Source organism: Xiphophorus hellerii, chromosome 16, assembly GCF_003331165.1.
Source record: "Xiphophorus hellerii strain 12219 chromosome 16, Xiphophorus_hellerii-4.1, whole genome shotgun sequence".
NCBI lineage: Eukaryota > Metazoa > Chordata > Actinopteri > Cyprinodontiformes > Poeciliidae > Xiphophorus > Xiphophorus hellerii.
Genome location: NC_045687.1, coordinates 19,240,070 through 19,258,417, shown reverse-complemented (window position 1 = coordinate 19,258,417; position 18,348 = coordinate 19,240,070). Strand labels below are relative to the sequence as shown.

Sequence of the window (18,348 nt, the reverse complement as noted above, 5' to 3'; positions counted from 1 at the left end):
GTGAGTGGCTCCATTCAGATACGAGGGTCTTTTCATATCTGTTGTTGCCATAGTGACACTGAAATGGACCCTGCTCTTTGAAACTCACACCTATTAGTCTTTTTTTATTCTCTCTCTTCGTTGTTGGAGCGCTTAAAAAGCTTATTCTTCTGCTCGCCCTCCTCTTCGCTTCTCTGTCGAACGGTGCTGCGTTTTCAGGAGAAGCGATCTGGAAAACGGCTCGGCGAACCCTCCAGCCGCCGACGCGTTTGCTTCACCTCAACACTGTTGTCCTCAGCGCTGTCACCTCATCACCACTCATGCTGCTGGCATTGTAGCTAAAAGCTTAGATCCGTCCTGCCTGTTGCTCTTTTTTTTTTTCATGGCTTTGCACCCTGGTCAGTTGCTTATCATGGAGGTTTTGTTCAGCTGTGTTTCTAAATCAATAGCTCAGCGCCAATTGGTAGCGATTTGACCAATGACGTGCTCGTAAAATCTACTTGCGTCTTTGGGTAGATTTTACCAGCAGTTGACTGGTCTTCCGGCTGATGGGGCGGGGACGGGTAGTTAGATTGGAAGTGTTGGGTGCAAAGCAGAGAGCTGGAGGGCAGAAGTTGTCATGTCTCTCTGTTTGCACATGAACCTTCTTCTTTGCAGCGCTCAACAACATTGTCCCCCTGCACCCTCTTCTCTCCCTACTCTGGTCCTGTCGGCTGCCTGCAATGCCTCTCCCCGACGTCGACGATGACGCTGCTCGTCCTCCTCCGTCTCCCATCTTACGATTCAACCACCTGGCTCCTCTTTCCCCACCTTCCTTTTTTTTACAATTTTTTTTCCTCAACTCTTCAACCTGACCTCTAACGTGGGCGACCATCCCAATCCAGGACTACTTCGACATCGTCAAGAACCCCATGGACCTCTCAACCATTAAGCGCAAGTTGGACACGGGGCAGTATGAGGAGCCGTGGCAGTACATCGAGGACATCTGGCTGATGTTCAACAACGCCTGGCTGTACAACCGAAAGACGTCACGGGTCTACAAGTACTGCTCCAAGCTGGCCGAGGTGTTTGAGTCGGAGATCGACCCTGTTATGCAGGGGCTGGGCTACTGCTGTGGGAGGAAGGTAAATCAGATTTGTATTTGTATTATCTGGTGGGTGGGTTCAGGAAAACAAGGGAATCTCTTAACTGGTAGATTGGAAAGGATGGTGTTCTAAAAATGCCATAATAAGGAGATGGAGATGCTATGGTCTATGTTTAATCTACTGTTGACGTTCTTGATATGAACAGATATTCTATCCCGGTCGGATTCTGCACTTCAGCCTCAATGCTCTTATCATATCATCACCTTCATAAAATAATGGCCTAAGTCATTTTTCTTCCAAAAGTAATTTTGGCAAAAAAAAAAAAAAAAAAAGTCACCACCTTTTTCTTTCCAAAAAATGTTTTAGGCCAAAAAATAAAATCACTTTTAGTTAGGCCATTAATTTACAGAAATATGTTAAGGTTTCCCACAGAAAACTTGCTAAGCCTGGTGGTTGGACACTTGGCAGTCATTCATCCAGCGGCCTGCTGTGTCTTTGAGTTAAAAAATGTTTAAAGTTGACAGAAAATTTGAAAATATCACTTGATAGTTATGTGTTATTGAAAGATTAATATCTTAACACCAACTATAAAGTCTTAAAAAAAGGCAAACATTTAAAGAAAACTTAAATAAAAAAGCAATGCTAAGCCTGGTGGGGGCACAAGTAAAGCCTGGTGGCCCGCCAGGCTTATAGTGCGCTGGGGAAAAGCCTGTATGTAACCAGTTGCTAACGTTAGCATTTGATCAAATTGCTCACAATAAAAACATCATCAGCAGGAACTGAAAGTAGCTTCATTTGCCCCACACATGTTCACAAGCTACTAATGTGGCAATTCTTGTGATAAATGACATTATCATAACATTATTTTAGCTTTCTTAATTTTCTTGATGTCTAAACTTATTTAACTTCTACAGAAAAATGTTCTGTCGCTGACCAGAATAACAGAAAGGAGAACTTGAGTGATCCCAGCATCATTTGTGCTGTCCATCTCAGCTGATGAGATGGACAGGCGTGAATTTTTGTCATTTATTTATTTATTTTTTTGAGGAAAGAATGTTGGTTTTTGTTTGTTTTCTAACATTTCTCTTTTTGTTTTCTTTGTCTCTTCACTTTTACAGTACGAGTTTTCTCCCCAAACTCTTTGCTGCTACGGAAAACAGTTATGCACCATCCAACGCGATGCTTCTTACTTTAGTTACCAGAACAGGTAAGACCCTTTTCAGGATAAACCTGCTTTCAGAACATTTATTGTATTTTATTTGCTTATTTTTGAGAGGAAAAAAAAAAAATTGAAGCTGCTGGGATCATCTAGTCTGTCGCATTTTGTTTTTCCACGTTAAATATATTTCCTGCAGCGAAGCATCAGTCAGTGCAATCACAGGAGAGATTGATTTGTGGCTTCAAATATTTACCGTGGCACCATCACCATCTTCATAGTTCACCGTTTTTTATTTTTCATTTTCATGATGTCGTTCATAAAGTGGGCTCCCTTCTTCGCCGGTTTATTATTAGCGGCGCCGTTGTTGCCGCTGGCTAAAACCGTAACACCCGGGAGCTCGTGTGTTTTCTGCCTGGGAGCCGGGTGCGTTTGTTTTCTCCACCAGAAGAAAGGGCGCCCACTTTATGAATGACCATAAAGGATGATGGTTTGCTGTTGCTTTATCTTTTTCCTCATTCACCTTTTCATATTTGGAGCCTTGTATCCTCGCTGCTCTGCTGCCCCACGGCTCCCAGTGCTCTCTCATGTTGCTGTAATGTTTTTGTTGTTGTTGTTGTTGTTTACCACTGGATGTCTGATGCTAATCTTTGCTTTGCCTTGGCTCTCTGTCCTCTGTTGGTTGTTTTTTTTTTTCCACCTCCCATTCACCCCTTCCCCTCTGTCTCTCCATCTTTGTCTTTGTGTCCAACCTGTAACAACTTATTTTTCGTCTTTTTCTTTCTATTTTTTTTTTTTATAATTCATTTTGACCTCTCCCCATCTCCATTCTCTCCCCCTTCCTTCCTGTTTTTTTTTTTTACGCTTGTGATGTCTGCATTGGCCTGCTTTTGGTGTGACCAATCATCCACTCCAAAATTAATGCGCAATCTCAAAACCCGCCCGCCCACACAAAAACTGCGCATCATGATTGGCCTCTACCTACCTGCCGACGACCCACCTTGCCCTCCTTGCCTCCACCTGTGTGTGCGCGCTCCCCCGGCCTGCCCTGCCCTGATTGGTGGCTGCTTCTTCGCTCCTTCTCTGTGATTGGCTGTGCTGATGACGAACGGTGTAGTTCACCAAAATATGGGCTTCTTGCTGACAGGTACCACTTCTGTGAGAAGTGTTTCAACGAAATCCAAGGCGACAGCGTGTCCCTGGGGGACGACCCCTCCCAGCCTCAGGCGTGAGTACCGTCACACTCTTAAATACACAAAACGTAGCAGCTGACCCAACTAAAACCGACTGACTGCGTTGGCAGATTTGATTGCGTATAAGTTATAATAGGCTAGAAGTACAGAGTTGTCTGTAGGTTTTTACCGTGTGAGCAGATTTTTCAAAGTCCCACTTAACTTTACTAAAGGAGTCACAGTCCGTCTTCTTTAATAAATAGAAACGTAAGGATGCAGCTAACGATCATCGTAGCAATCGAGTATTCTGATGATTAATCGGATATTGGCACATCCTGCAGATTTTTTATTTAGCTACCCAAGCATTTTTACACAATATTAGAAATATATTAAAATATCCAAATAATCAAATCAATAAATTTTTTTTTACATAAAGAAAATATAATTTTAATGCCTAAAATGCAGTAACATTCTGATCATTTCTTGCAAAATCTACAGCTAAAAAAATACTGTCCTAATCTGTTCATTATATTTTTAATTAATAATTTGATGGGGAAAGGTGTTCAATAGCAGGTTTTTTTCTTTCTTTTTTTAGAATATATTTACAAAGAAGGTTTCATCTTAAATGCAACATGTGAATTTTTCTGTACAGTTTTGGATGAATTACTGCTCTGACCGCTCTTCTTTCAGCAAATTACACTTTTTAAGAGTCTTTACGCTACAGTTAATGATTAACCAATTAATAAATTAGTGGACGGTGATTTTTTTCAGTAATCGAGATTCATTTGATTAATTATGATTTGTTTGATTAATCACAATTTGTTTAATCGCTACTAATCCTTTCATTCCTACAACATTTTCAGATTAAAACAAAAGGATTTTGGGGGTTTATGAAAAATAGCGATTCTAAATCTGTCACGACATATAAAAAAAAAAAAAGACAAATATTGCTCCAAAAATAATGCTTACAATTAATCAAATTGGCTACTTCACTACTGTTATCGTTTCTTCTGAAGAGCAGGAATGTTCTGGTAACGTCTGTAAAACATGCCGACATTTCAAAAGGTTCCCGAAGGATTTTCTTTGGCTGTACGAAGCATAGCTCAGTGTTGCCGCTCCCCAGCTGAACAGACGTATTTGTCTTTTTGGAAATACTTTGCAAAAACAGAAAACTAAAGTAGCATCAACTAGCTTGATTTAAAATAAGGCATTCGTGTTTTTTAAAACAACGTTTGGCACATCTGTTGAGCAGCAGAATGCAGGCTAGCACCGGAGCAGATATCCGAATGGATTGTGTAAATACTTGAACCTGTGGTGTTTATACTCAAGTTTATCATATTTTGAGGCTCTCATAGATACTTTACCACCTTATTCAACCACAGAAGGCTTTAAACAAACCCAACATGTTCTAAGACCCAGAAGCCTAAATGCTAATGGGATAATATAGAACAGTTCAGCTTCTCCTTTTCACTTTTTGTCCTCTTTCTGACGTTTTGTTTTTAATGTAAAAATAAGGTCAGACTTTCGAACTTCGCTAACCTCTGATCGCTCTGCCTGAAAAATGCCAGGTTCGGGTCAGCAAGCGTTTTCCCTGTGCACCTCTCAATGTAACTGCAGAGATGCATCGTCGGTTGACAGCGAAACAGTCAGAAAATACCAATGAAAGATTGTCGTATATTGGATGAATTGTTATGTAATAAAACATACCCAAGCGTGAAGTACTGACCTTTTTTTTTTTTTTTTTTGTTGTTGTTGTTGTTCATTGATATGCAAATGAAACACAGATGAGCCGAGTGGTTTAATGAATCGTAGTCGGGGCTGGAAAAAAAAAAAAAAAAAGCAAACAAAACATTTTCAACTAAAGCGGTTTTAGAAGAATTTATATGAGTTACTTGCAGTGATGTTTAAAGCATTTAATGGCCTGGTTATTGTATTGTGACCAAAACCGTTGCTATGGGCACCAAATTTAAAATAAAACAAGTCATTTTTAGTTATTTGAATGTTTCTGTATGTGTCACTTTCTCACTTTTGCCCCCCCTCACCCCCACTTGTTAATATAGAAAAGTAATATTGTTAGAGTAGTCTTAACTGGACGACACTGAAGAAAATCAGCCCAACTCAAAATACATTTGATCATTCAAGTGATGCACATAAATGAACTATTTTATTATATTTGTCTCCTAAAAAAAAAGTGGTTTTAATACCGTTTCTGCTTCTCAAAATTATTTAATTCTTTTGTGAAATATGCTGGACTAAAGAGTATTAGTTTTGTTTTCCGTAATAATCAGGATGTCAGAGTTGAAAAATCAATGTAACTTTTACAAATAATTTTACTCAAACTTCAGAGAATCAAATATATTCCCCTTCTTTTCCCCCCACAGGTCCATCAACAAAGACCAGTTCCAGAAAAAGAAGAACGACACGCTCGACCCTGAGCTGTAAGTGCTCCTCCTCCTCCTCTCCCTCCTCCTTTCTGTCCAGTGCGGTTATTTGACTCTGGACGGTGTGAACGTCCAGCGGGCCTCCGCTCCGGAGCATCTCAATATATAATTCCTGACTCTCGTTTTGTCTCTGCTCAGACTCGTGGAATGTATCGACTGCGGTCGTAAAATGCACCAGATCTGCGTTCTGCATAATGAAACCATATGGCCGTCAGGGTAAGGAGGCCGTCATGAACAACACACACACACACACACCCCGTCTGTTGCTCAAAGTGTGTCTTGGTTATTCAGAAGTCCTTTAAAAATAGTTGGGGGTGGGAGGAAAAAGGCTTTGAAATATTAAAGAGCAGTGATTCCTTAAAGTTAAACTCCCCTTCCTGGGTGGTCTGTTTGTGTCACATAAGCATGGGAGCAATTTCCAGTGTTAAGATCTGATTTATTTATTATTATAATTTTTTTTTCCCATTTCTTCTCCGTTCGCAGCTTCGTATGCGACAACTGTCTGAAAAAGGCCAATAAGACGCGAAAGGAGAACAAATACGCAGCCAAAAGTAAGTGAAGCTGTACAAGCGAACGTTCTGCTTTGGTTTCGTCGGTGACGTACGTTGCCGGCCGCACACTCTGGACCTTTCATGAGGGGAGTTTTTTCATCTCATTGGCTTGTTTTGTTGCAGGACTTCCTCAGACGAAGCTGGGGAACTACCTGGAGACGCGAGTGAACGACTACCTCAAACGGCAGAGCCACCCCGAGTCCGGAGAGGTCACCGTCCGGGTGGTCCACGTCTCGGACAAGGTGGTCGAGGTCAAGCCGGGCATGAAGTCCAGGTGAGCGCTCGGCAGGTTTCTTTCTTCTTAAGCTTGGATTACGTGAGTTTTTGACAAATAAGCAAGCAAAATGTTTTTTTGTTTGGTTTTTTTTTCAAAATTTTGTATATCGGTCCATGAAAGTAAATTTTTTGTGTTAGTATGACTCTTAACTTTCCAAAAGTGTTCTTTTCATTTAGATTTTATATTGAAATTATATTTATTTTTTCCCCTCAGTTTGCTTCGTTAGTGCTAGGAATTGTCCTGTGGTTTGGCATGAAAACTGTTTTTGTTTTAAATGAAAATGTTTTACATTAACGTTTTATCATATCTGCCTTTATACATATTTGTTCTTGTAAAAATGTGGTACAATTTGATAATTTTTTCAAATTAATCATACAAAGAACAACACCGCTCCTTAATCGTACAAGATATTATTTATTAATTATGTCAATAAGACCCTCGCTGATAATTTCCTTGTGATCTCTTGAAATTGACCTAATTTTCTACTAACAAAGGTGTTTATTTGTCAAAATTATGAACGTTGCACCAAATGATGTACGTCGCGCTATGGGAAGATGAACGGAAGAATATATATATATATATAATTACACTGCCTGGCTAAAAAAAAAGTCGCCACCTGGATTTAACTAAGCAAATAGGTACAAGCCTCCTATTGGATAAGTTCTGCATAGGTGATTATCTTTCAGCTGGCAACAAGTTATTTAACCTCAGCTGATGCAATGAGTAACTCCTCATTTCTTAAACAACCATGGCAAAAGACACATCCTGTGGTCGTGGAAAAGACGTTAGTCTGTTTAAGAAGGGTCAAATCATTGGCATGCATCAAACAGAGAAAACATCTAAGGAGATTGCAGAAACTACTAGAATTGGGTTAAGAACTGTCCAACACCAAGGATGGTGGGGAACCATCGTCTTCCAGGAAGAAATGTGGTCGGAAAAAAATCCTGAATGATCGTGATCGGCGATTACTTAAACGTTTGGTCAAATCAAATCGAAGAAAAACAACAGCAGAACTCAGGAGTATGTTTAATTGTGAACGCAAAAGCATTTCCACACGCACAATGCGAAGGGAACTCAAGGGGTTGGGATTCAACAGCTGTGTAGCCGTAAGAAAACCTCTAATCAGTAAGGCTAACCAGAAAAAAAGGCTTCAGTTTGCTAGGGAGCATAAAGATTGGACTCTGGAGGAATGGAAGAGGGTCATGTGGTCTGATGAGTCCAGATTTACCCTGTTCCAGAGTGATGGGCGCATCAGGGTAAGAAGAGAGGCAGGTGAAGTGATGCACCCATCATGCCTAGTGCCTACTGTACAAGTCTGTGGGGGCAGTGCTATGATCTGGGGTTGCTGCAGTTGGTCAGGTCTAGGTTCAGCAACATTGTGTGCCCAAAGAATGAGGTCAGCTGACTACCTGAATATACTGAATGACCAGGTTATTCCATCAATGGAGTTTGTCTTCCCAAATGGAACGGGCATATTCCAAGATGACAATGCCAGGATTCATCGGGCTCACATTGTGAAAGAGTGGTTCAGGGAGCATGAGACATCTTTTTCACACATGGATTGGCCACCACAGAGTCCAGACCTTAACCCCATTGAGAATCTTTGGGATGTGCTGGAGAAGGCTTTGCGCAGTGGTCAGACTCTCCCATCATCAATACAAGATCTTGGTGAAAGATTAATGCAACACTGGATGGAAATAAATCTTGTGACACTGCAGAAGCTTATTGAAACAATGCCACAGCGAATGCGGGCTGTAATCAAAGCTAAAGGCGGTCCAACAAAATATTAGAGAGTGTGACCATTTTTTGGTGGTGATTTTTTTTTGGCCAGGCAGTGTATATTTCAAGTTGTTTTGTTCTTTTCTTGACTTTCCCGGCAATTTTCTTCCAGGTTTGTGGACAACGGTGAGATGGCAGAGTCGTTCCCGTACAGGATGAAGGCCCTGTTCGCATTCGAGGACATCGACGGAGCCGACGTGTGTTTCTTCGGCATGCACGTCCAAGAGTACGGCTCCGACTGCCCGCCGCCGAACCAGAGACGGGTGTACATCTCTTACCTGGACAGCGTGCACTTTTTTAAACCGCGACACCTGAGGACCGCCGTCTACCACGAGATCCTGCTAGGCTACCTGGAGTACGTCAAGAGACTGGGGTAAGACGGCAAAGGGCGCTTGTGAAAAATGTAGAAGGTGGGTTTTAATATGTGGAAATTAAACACAAAAATGTTTTGCGATCTCAGGTATACGACAGGACACATTTGGGCGTGTCCTCCCAGCGAGGGAGACGATTACATCTTCCACTGTCACCCGCCGGACCAGAAGATCCCGAAGCCAAAACGCCTGCAGGAGTGGTACAAAAAGATGTTGGACAAGGCTGTCTCTGAGCGAATCGTCCACGACTACAAGGTGAATACGGCCCTACTTTGTTTTCAGGGTAGTTTTTAAAGAAGCCAAACTTTATAAAAGTTTTTCTACCACTTTAAGTTCTTTAATTTTTGACGTTTTGTCATATCACAACATCAGAAGTCAGATTTAATTGTAAATTTATGACCGAAGTTCCACAGAAGTGTGAACTTTAAAAAAGTGTTGTTTTTGGAAAACCGGAAAAATAACATCCTGAAGATACCGTTTACGATAAACACATTGGTGGTGGCTGCATCATGCTGTGGGGATACTTTTCTTCTACAAAGACCAAAGAAGCGGGTCAGAATTTTATGGGAACATGAACTAAAGGAAAAAAGCATGTAATCCCAATAAAATGCATTTAAGTTTATATTAGTAAAATATGAATGAAAATTAACTTGTCTACAACAGCACAACAACAAACATCTAAAATAAATGTCTAAAAATGATACAGACAACTCTAACAATGAAGGACTTATGGATGAAATTAAAACTTCTGTGAGATAAGTAAATGCAAAATATTTTTGAATTCAATTCAAATGAAAAACAAAAGTTCTTCATTTATCCATAAGGGAAATTAAATGTAACTCGTATCGTCCAAGTATCTTCACGTAGTTGTTGTGTGCAGAAAGGATCTCCGGTAGCAGTGTTGCAACGAATCTGAATAAGCCTCTGACTGAAGATTGTTGCTGTATATCTCGTGTCAAAACAGCTCAACATCTAGGCAGTGGAGATGACTGCTCTTCCACCTCGTTTGCTTTTGCTGCTCCTTTTTCATTCCATCTTTTTTTTTTCTTCTTGTTTTTGGGGAACTTTTAGGACATTTTCAAGCAGGCGACAGAGGACCGCCTGACGAGTGCCAAGGAGCTGCCGTACTTCGAGGGCGACTTCTGGCCCAACGTGCTGGAGGAGAGCATCAAGGAGCTGGAGCAGGAGGAGGAGGAGAGGAAGCGGGAGGAGAGCAGCACCTCCAACGAGAGCACCGACGTGAGTTGGAACAAGAATCCGCTTGCTGTCTCGACTTGCTGCCGTCTCTTAACGGCTATTGACTCCGTCTTGGTTTAAACGTCCACAGGCCACAAAAGGAGACAGCAAGAACGCCAAAAAGAAGAACAATAAAAAGGCAAACAAGAACAAGAGCAGCCTGAGCCGAGCCAACAAGAAGAAGCCGGGGATGCCCAGCGTTTCCAACGACCTTTCCCAGAAACTCTACGCCACCATGGAGAAACACAAAGAGGTATGTCTTTTTTTTTTATTCTTTTATTGCACCCATAAACTTTAGTGTGTTCTTTTGAAATCGATTTAAACACAATAAAATAAAAGTTTGAAACGTTGAAAAAGTAAGGCCATTTTCAGGAAACGTTCCCCCAAGCCTTCTCCATTTAATTTTGGTAGGTTTTCTTCGTCATCCGCCTGATCGCCGGCCCCACCGCCAACTCGCTGCCCCCCATCACCGACCCCGACCCCCTCATGGCCTGCGACCTGATGGACGGCCGCGACGCCTTCCTGACCCTGGCCCGCGACAAGCACTTGGAGTTCAGTTCCCTGAGGAGGTCCATGTGGAGCTCCATGTGCATGCTGGTGGAGCTCCACAACCAGAGCCAGGACCGCTTCGTGTACACCTGCAACGAGTGCAAACATCACGTGGAGACCCGCTTCCACTGCACCGTTTGTGAGGTAAGAATATCCATGTTTCCACCAGGAAATTACAAAACATACACAGGATGTGTCTAAAATTAAGGCCTTAAAATGTCTTAAATTTGTTTAAAAGAGTCAAGTTGGCCTTAAATACGTTAATCACAGGTCTTACATTGTGTGGTGATATATTATTTAATCTTGTATATTCTATGTAGTCTGTTTTTCTAGTTTTAACTTTTCTGTCAGGCAAACACTTAAGTCACTTTTTTGTTGCTTCCTGTGACTCTACTAATGGTAAATAACTGCTAATATACCCTTGCTAGCCGGCAAAAGGTGTATTAGCTACATAGCTAATATATAGCTTTATTATATATAAGGTATATAGCCATAGTTGCAGGAAGCATTGGTTTGTTTCCTTCAGTGGGAAAGAAAGAAACAAACTTTTCTAGCGAGCTAGCTTGCTTTTTTGTGTTAGTTGTGGTTTAAGAACAATTTTATTGCCAGTTGGCTGGACGACATTTGTCTTCGCCACTGGATCATTTCTATTTCCAACTCCTACAATGCTGCATTCATTCTGTACAAAAGAGCACGTCGCTGCAGGGATTACGGCTGTTCAGTACATTTCAGTATTAAAACAGGCCTTAAATTTAAATGATAATGGTCTTAAAAAGTCTTTAGTTTGAGCTGGTGAGACTTGCACAAACCCTGTAAATTCATTTAGCTAAATTAAGGCCTTAAAATGTATTGGCTTTGAATAATCACAGTTCTTAAATTTTTATCATGTGAGAACTATTCATTATTGTTTTTCTCACAAGACTTTTCAATCAGGCAAAAATTGAGTCGCATTCAGACATCTTAATTACGTTCTAAGAGTCTTTTGAGGCAAACCGCTAACTAGCTGCTAATATATCCTTCCTAGCTAATTTTTTTCTCAAAATTTTACATACACAAAATTCACTGGTCGCTCGGCAGAATTTCTTTTACAAAGGTCTGAAAAGGTCTTAAATGTGACTTGCTGACACTTGCAAACAACATGATATAATAATGTCTACTTTATTCATTTTTTTAAATCTTTTTTTTCCTTCAGGATTATGACTTGTGCATCACCTGCTACAACACTAAAGGCCACGAGCACAAGATGGACAAACTGGGGCTCGGCCTGGACGACGACAGCAACAACCAGGCGGCGGCGGCCACTCAGAATCCGGGCGACTCCCGGCGCCTCAGCATCCAGCGCTGCATCCAGTCGCTGGTCCACGCGTGCCAGTGCCGCAACGCCAACTGCTCCCTCCCGTCCTGTCAGAAGATGAAGCGCGTCGTGCAGCACACCAAGGGCTGCAAGCGCAAGACCAACGGCGGCTGCCCCATCTGCAAGCAGCTGATCGCGCTGTGCTGCTACCACGCCAAGCACTGCCAGGAGAACAAATGCCCTGTCCCGTTCTGCCTGAACATCAAGCAGAAGCTCCGGCAGCAGCAGCTGCAGCACCGGCTGCAGCAGGCGCAGATGTTGAGGAGGAGGATGGCCACCATGCAGCGGGTGGGCCAGCCTGCGGGTGCGCCACCCGGGGGACTCATGGTGGGGCTGCCGTCGCCAGGAACCAACAGCGCCACGGCACCCAGTACGCCCACGTCGGTCGGCACCCAGCCGCCGACCCCCCACACCCCGACTCAGAACATGCCCCCGGTCCCGGCGCAGGGCATGGGTCCTGGAAACGGGATGCAGCAGCAGCAAGGAGCGATGCCGACCCAACATCCGCTGAACCAGTTTCAGCAGATGAGCGGCGGAGCGGCTGCAGCAGGAGGGATGATGAACTCTCCCCAGCAGCAGCAGCAGCAAATGCTTACTCAGATGCAGCAGCAAAGCATCCCGGGGGGCAACCCCCACCCGCCGTACTCCGGCAGACCACCAGGCTCCTCCCCCATCCACCAGTCCCAGGGGAAACCATTGATTGGTTCGTCGACGCCGCCTCAGCAACCCGGTGGGGCTGTGATGCCCGGCAACGCGGCGGGGCAGCAGCAGCCTCCTGGCCAGCCGCCCCCGTCCGGCCCCCCACCAGCAGCTGTGGAGATTGCCCTGAAGATCCAGCAGGTGGCCGACGCCCAAAGGAGGCTGGGCCTGCAGAGGCAAGCCGCGGCAGTAGCAGCGGCAACGGGCATGATGCCGTCTCACCCACACCACCAGCCGGGTCAGCCGCAGCAGATGGCCATGGGGCACGGCGGTCCCGTAGGGATGGTCGGACCACAGGGGATGCAGCCGCAAAACCAAACGGCTGTAAGAGCCCACATGGATCAGCAGCAGGGTGCGATGCAGGGGATGATGACTGCTGGCGGGCACATGCAGCAGCAACCCCCGCCGCAGGGTAACCTGCCACCACAGAGGATGGGCGCTCCGCTGCAGAACCCGCAGCAGCCGCAGCAGCAGCAGTGGACTGGACCGGGGATTCCACCCCAGCAACGGCAGGCGATGATGAACCAGATGAGCCATCAAGCCATGATGGCAGCGCAGCAACAGCAACAGCAACAGCAGCAGCAGCAGCAGCAGCAGCAGCAGCAGACATTGCATCAACCAGCTCAGGGGCATGCTGCCATGATGAACATAGTGCAGCAGCAGCAAGGGTCAGCTGGGGGGAACATCCCCCAAGCGGCTCTACAGGAGCTCCTCCGCACCCTGCGCTCCCCCAGCTCTCCGCTGCAGCAGCAGCAGGTCCTCAACATCTTGCGCTCCAACCCGCAGCTCCTGGCTGCTTTCATCAAGCAACGAGCCTCAAAATACAAGGGCGGACCCGGTGGAGCGGACGGCGTCCCAGGAGGGAGTCCGGGCCCCGCCGGGGGGCCGGTTGGACACGCCATGCCTGGAGTCAACCCACAAGTGAACATGAACGCTGCGAGCGGCCAGCCAGGGATGCATATGGGGGGTCAGGGAGGGGCCAACGTCAACATGGCGTCCATGTCTCAGCTGCAGCAGGTGCAGCAGCAGCTGCAGCAGCAGCAGCTGCAGCATCAGCAGCAACAGCTGCAGCATCAGCAGCAGCAACAGAGGCCAATGCTGAGCAGTTTGCAGCAGCCGCAAGGGGTGGGGCGAGGTATGCAAGGTCAGGGGTCACAGATGGGAAACATCAACAATCTCCAGGTGCGAGAGTTGATTATGAGGCGGCAGCAGCTGCAGCAGCTGCAACAACAACAGCAGCAGCAGCAGCAGCAGATGGGGATGAATCACGGTCAGTTCCAGCAGCCGCAGCCCCCCCAGGGGCAGGGATTCATGGGCCAGGGGCCCCCCGGAGCCCCACAGGGGCAGCAGGCGCAGGGATACCCGGGGTCCGCCCAGCAGCAGGCCACGGTCGCCCTGCAGCAAAGGCTGCAGCTCCAGCTACAGCAGCAGCAGCAGCAGAACAGCATGGCTGCCCTCCAAAGCGGCGACGCGGGTCCAGGAGGCGGAGGCGTTGCTCAGCAACCGCCTCAAGGCCCGCAGCCTCCTCAAGGTGGGCCCACCCCTCCGTCTTCCCAGACGCTTTTCCAACAAACTCTGCCGCAGAGGCTGCTGCAGCAACAGCAGCAGCAGCACCTCGGCCCCGGCAGCTCGCCCGCCCAACACAGCAACCCCATGAGCCCCCAGCAGCCACCGCAGCAGATGGCGCCGTCGCCGCACCACCACCTGCAGGGCCAGGCGCTGCCGACGTCGCTCGCCAACCAGGTGCGCTCGCCGCAGCCCTCGCCGCGGCCGCAGTCCCAGCCGCCTCACTCCAGCCCGTCTCCGCGCATGCAGCCCCAGCCGTCGCCGCATCACATCTCGCCGCAAGTGCAGACGGGTTCGCCGCACCCGGGCCACCTGAACCAGCACCACCCCGGGATGGTGGTCCCCCCGCCACAGCAGCAGCAGCAGCAGCAGACAAGCCAGCAGCAGAACGCCATGGAGCAGTTTGGCTCCGACCAGAGCGCCATGCTCTCCCAGCTGAGCGGCATGGCGGGTCTGCACGGGCCGGCAGGCGCCGGTGGTCCTGACCCGATGGGCCAGAACATGAACCACAACTCCTTAGACCACATGTAGAGAAGCTAGGCGAATCTCTGCTCAAACTGCACTCACCAAGGACAGTATTATTATTCCTTAGCCTTTTTATTATTTTTATTTTTTTTACTATTATTAAAAAGTTATTTAAAATGTTTTCAATAAAGATGCATTGAACTGAACTTCCTATGGGAGATGAACAATAAATGGAGCAGTTGTTAAATGAGTTAGAATGAATTGTAACTTATTGCTGTTAATATATATTTTTGCCAACTTGAGGACAAAGGGAGGTGTAGGGGGGCGATTCCCTTGTAAACAAAAGTACTTGCCTTTTTTTTAAAATATGTTTTTACAACTTTAAAAGGAGGGTCAAGGATTAAAGAAGAAATTATTTTAATGCAAGTCTTTTGTTTAGTTTTGCGTCATTTGGTTTTTTGGTTTTTTTTGTTTGTTTTTTTTGCGGAGTGATACGACATATCTGTAAATTCAAACACAAAGCTTTTCTTTTTTTTTGGTGTCGTTTGGGTTTGTTTTATTTATTCAGTTTCATCAGAGGTGGGCTGCGGACGTCCTGAGACCGCTTCGGTTCCTGTACACAGGCTATTTCTTTTTTTTTTTGTCGTCGATGTCGGTAGTCTCTTGTTTCGCTTTAGCTGTCCAGGTGGGAACGACGTCAAGCGTCCGGGTCCGAGATGTCACGCTGGAAGAGACGGTTTTCTTTTAATATTTTATTTTTTATTTTCCTCGCAGAAGTGCAAAGCCCTCTCCCTCGAATGTGTGCCCACTCCTTCCTTTTAAAAGACTTCAGATGGAGCTGCGGAGGCTTGGGGAGGGGGGGATGCATACCTTTGTGCCTGTAACGTTTTACATATGTGGGCTGGGATGTATACAAATGGGTAGGGTGGCTTCTTCTTCTTCTTTTTTTCTTTCTTTTTTTTAAGATTCTACTGTTAAGTAAACAGAGGATGATGATGATGATCCAAATGAACTGTGTTGCACAGAAACGAGGCGAAAGCCGGCAGTCGGTTAGTCTCTTTCTTCCTCTTCCCCTTTGCTGCTTCCTTTGGACTTTTTAAATCCTCCTCTGATGGAGGACGAGCTCCCTCCTTATAAACCGTATCCTCTTTATCTTTCTGCTCAGAACTTTGGGAGTTAATTTAATATTTTTTACTGTACAAAGGAAACAAACTGTGGACTCAAATACTGTTTTTTTTTTTTTTATAATAAAATGAAAATTAGCAATACAGTTCTGTCCTGCATGTTTATTATTAGCTCCAGGTATCTAAAAGCTCATCAGCCGTTAACATGCGCTCACATTCATGAATATCTAATATATTTGCTAATTTGGCTTTTTTTTAGCAGTGAAATATTTCAACATATAATGGAATGTGATTTTTATATAATACCACAATATATTTTCAATCAAAATGTTTATGTCTGGGGAGTCCAAAGTGTGGCCCATGGTCCACTTATGGTCCTTAATGTGATTTTGTTCGGCCCATTACCACGTCACAAACTGTAAAAAATTTGGTCAACAAAATATAGAAAACACAAGAAATTTTTAAATGATCTTTTTCTTTCAATAAGACAACAGTCCGAAGCTCCTTTTTTCATTTGGATCTTTTAAGTCCTAAACGCAGCGCCCCAAATTTGCAGCACCGTAATTCCGCCACACTTTGCGCAATCTGAAAAATTCAAACGGTTTCTGAAAGCGGAGACGTTGCGCTTTCCAGACGACATTGGGTCATTACGGTAATTTCACCCCCCGCCGTAGCAGGAAGTGAAATTAATCTGAGGGGCGGCAATCTTTTAATAGACGGTAAATTGTGAAAATAAGTTGCTAGATATCGAAAGTTTCAGTTGTTGTGGATAAATGGGCAAATATATATTTTTCCCACAGAACATTTAAAGAACTGCGTACAATTAAAATACGCAAAAAATATCCAGGCAGAGATTTTAAATTTAGGACATAAAGGGTTAATGATATACAGATAAAATTTTACTGAGTACTTATTTTTGTGGCCTGCCACTAGTTTAAATTTAACAGTTTTTTCCACCAGGGCAAAAAGTTTTAACACCCTTGCCTTTAATTTTAAATTAAAGACAGGGGTGCTTCAGAGTGCATGTTGGGGTCAAACACCGATGATGGCAGGAAAGTCTGGACGCTCTAATTCATCCAGAAGGTCTTCTGTTCAGTTATCCATGTCTTTTTGGTTTTTACTTTCTGCCTTCATGTTGGAAAAGGGAAACTTCCCTAAAATGTTCCCACAAACTTTGGAGCTTGAAATCATCTGAAACATTTTGACATCCTCCTGCATTCAAAGATCTCATTTCACTGGAGCTAAGGAACCGGGCCCAAAATCCTGAAAAACAGCCATGTAATGTAATTTCCTCAGCACCAAGCACTCCACTTGTCAGGCAAGTGCCAATTCTCTGGGAACTGCCAAACCCCAACTTGTTTATTGGATTCCATGATCGTCATGATTGTTTCGTGACTGCAGAGAACACATTTCCACTGCTACATCCAACAACTTGCATCACTCTTAGTTGCTCTGTATCCATTACAAATGCTTCAATATTTTGCTCATGCCGATTTTGCAATTGCTGTTTCCCTTAAATAAGAAATTAACACGCTGAGCTTGTTCATGATAAGTCATAAAACAATCTTGAATTTTAAACGTAAACTCTTGCATGAAATATATTCATAATTCAGCCAGCAGAGAAGAGGTCAGCGTCTCATTCAGGCGTTGGAGCAACAAGCCCCTTATACTTGGGAGCGGCGTTTTGGAGAAATTTTAGTTGTCGATTTTATAGAAGAGTAATCAATTCAACATGTTGGAATGACACAGCTGCACATGTCCGAAAAAACAAAACAACAACAACACTCCATCATCCTCCTTCTATTTCCTGTCGTCTTCTTCGATGTCTGGGCCAGTAGAAAGGTCTGGTTGTTGATCACGTGACTCCTGTGATGCCAAAAAAAAAGTGTTGACGTTTTCCGAAATAAATCTATTTCAATACGGTCAAAAAAACCACCTCGTTGTTGCGGAAAGTGCCTCCACTATATGTGATAACGAGCTCTATAAGTACTGTGTATGTTGTGTGTGGGTGAGGAAGATGCGAGGCTTCCGGTCCTCCCGTCAGAAGGGGGCGCTGCGTGCTGTAACCCGCCTGCTTTGGAGCGACTAAGAGACGGTAGTTAGGGAAAGTGTGTGCGGCATGTAGTTGTTAAGGAAGCTGTTAAATTGATCTCTTCAGTGCCACCGCGTGTTTTGTGTTCTTCGCCCCTCTAAGTGAGGGAGTTAACCCGGAAGACGAGTCCTACTTCGGCCTGGAGGAAATACCTCCCCTGTGTTTTCGGACTACGGTCTGAAGACCGAAGCAAGAACGGCTAACATCCTAGCGCAAAAACTTTTTCATATTTTTTTGAAAAACGTGAGCTGTTTTTTTTTTTTTTTTTTTTTTAATAGCGTGTTTCTATTAAGCTAATTTATTTTCGTAATTTTAATTTGTGCAATTTCAGGGTTAATGGAAACGCAGCGGGTCGCCATAGAGACCAGGAAACTTTCCACTCGCCGTTGAGAAGAGGTTCTTCTTCTGCGCCATGTGAGTTTTAAGGCCTATATGCCCTTTTTTCCACCTCT

At 44.6% G+C, this 18,348-nt stretch overlaps 1 protein-coding gene across 2 annotated transcripts in view; it reads left to right on the top strand.

Moving 5' to 3' along the window:
• The window catches only part of ep300b (EP300 lysine acetyltransferase b), a 33,518-nt gene extending 17,568 nt beyond the window's left edge, over positions 1 to 15,950 (top strand). For both annotated transcript variants that reach the window (XM_032587041.1, XM_032587040.1), the window contains exons 18-30: positions 864 to 1,103; positions 2,183 to 2,271; positions 3,368 to 3,448; positions 5,774 to 5,830; positions 5,972 to 6,049; positions 6,317 to 6,384; positions 6,508 to 6,658; positions 8,553 to 8,813; positions 8,901 to 9,066; positions 9,883 to 10,050; positions 10,139 to 10,300; positions 10,459 to 10,740; positions 11,789 to 15,950. In XM_032587041.1, the coding sequence (XP_032442932.1) occupies positions 864 to 1,103; positions 2,183 to 2,271; positions 3,368 to 3,448; positions 5,774 to 5,830; positions 5,972 to 6,049; positions 6,317 to 6,384; positions 6,508 to 6,658; positions 8,553 to 8,813; positions 8,901 to 9,066; positions 9,883 to 10,050; positions 10,139 to 10,300; positions 10,459 to 10,740; positions 11,789 to 14,746 (4,761 nt within the window). In that variant the 3' untranslated portion in view covers positions 14,747 to 15,950. The remainder of the gene's footprint in view (positions 1 to 863; positions 1,104 to 2,182; positions 2,272 to 3,367; positions 3,449 to 5,773; positions 5,831 to 5,971; positions 6,050 to 6,316; positions 6,385 to 6,507; positions 6,659 to 8,552; positions 8,814 to 8,900; positions 9,067 to 9,882; positions 10,051 to 10,138; positions 10,301 to 10,458; positions 10,741 to 11,788) is intronic.
• The last annotated feature ends 2,398 nt before the right edge of the window (positions 15,951 to 18,348 follow it).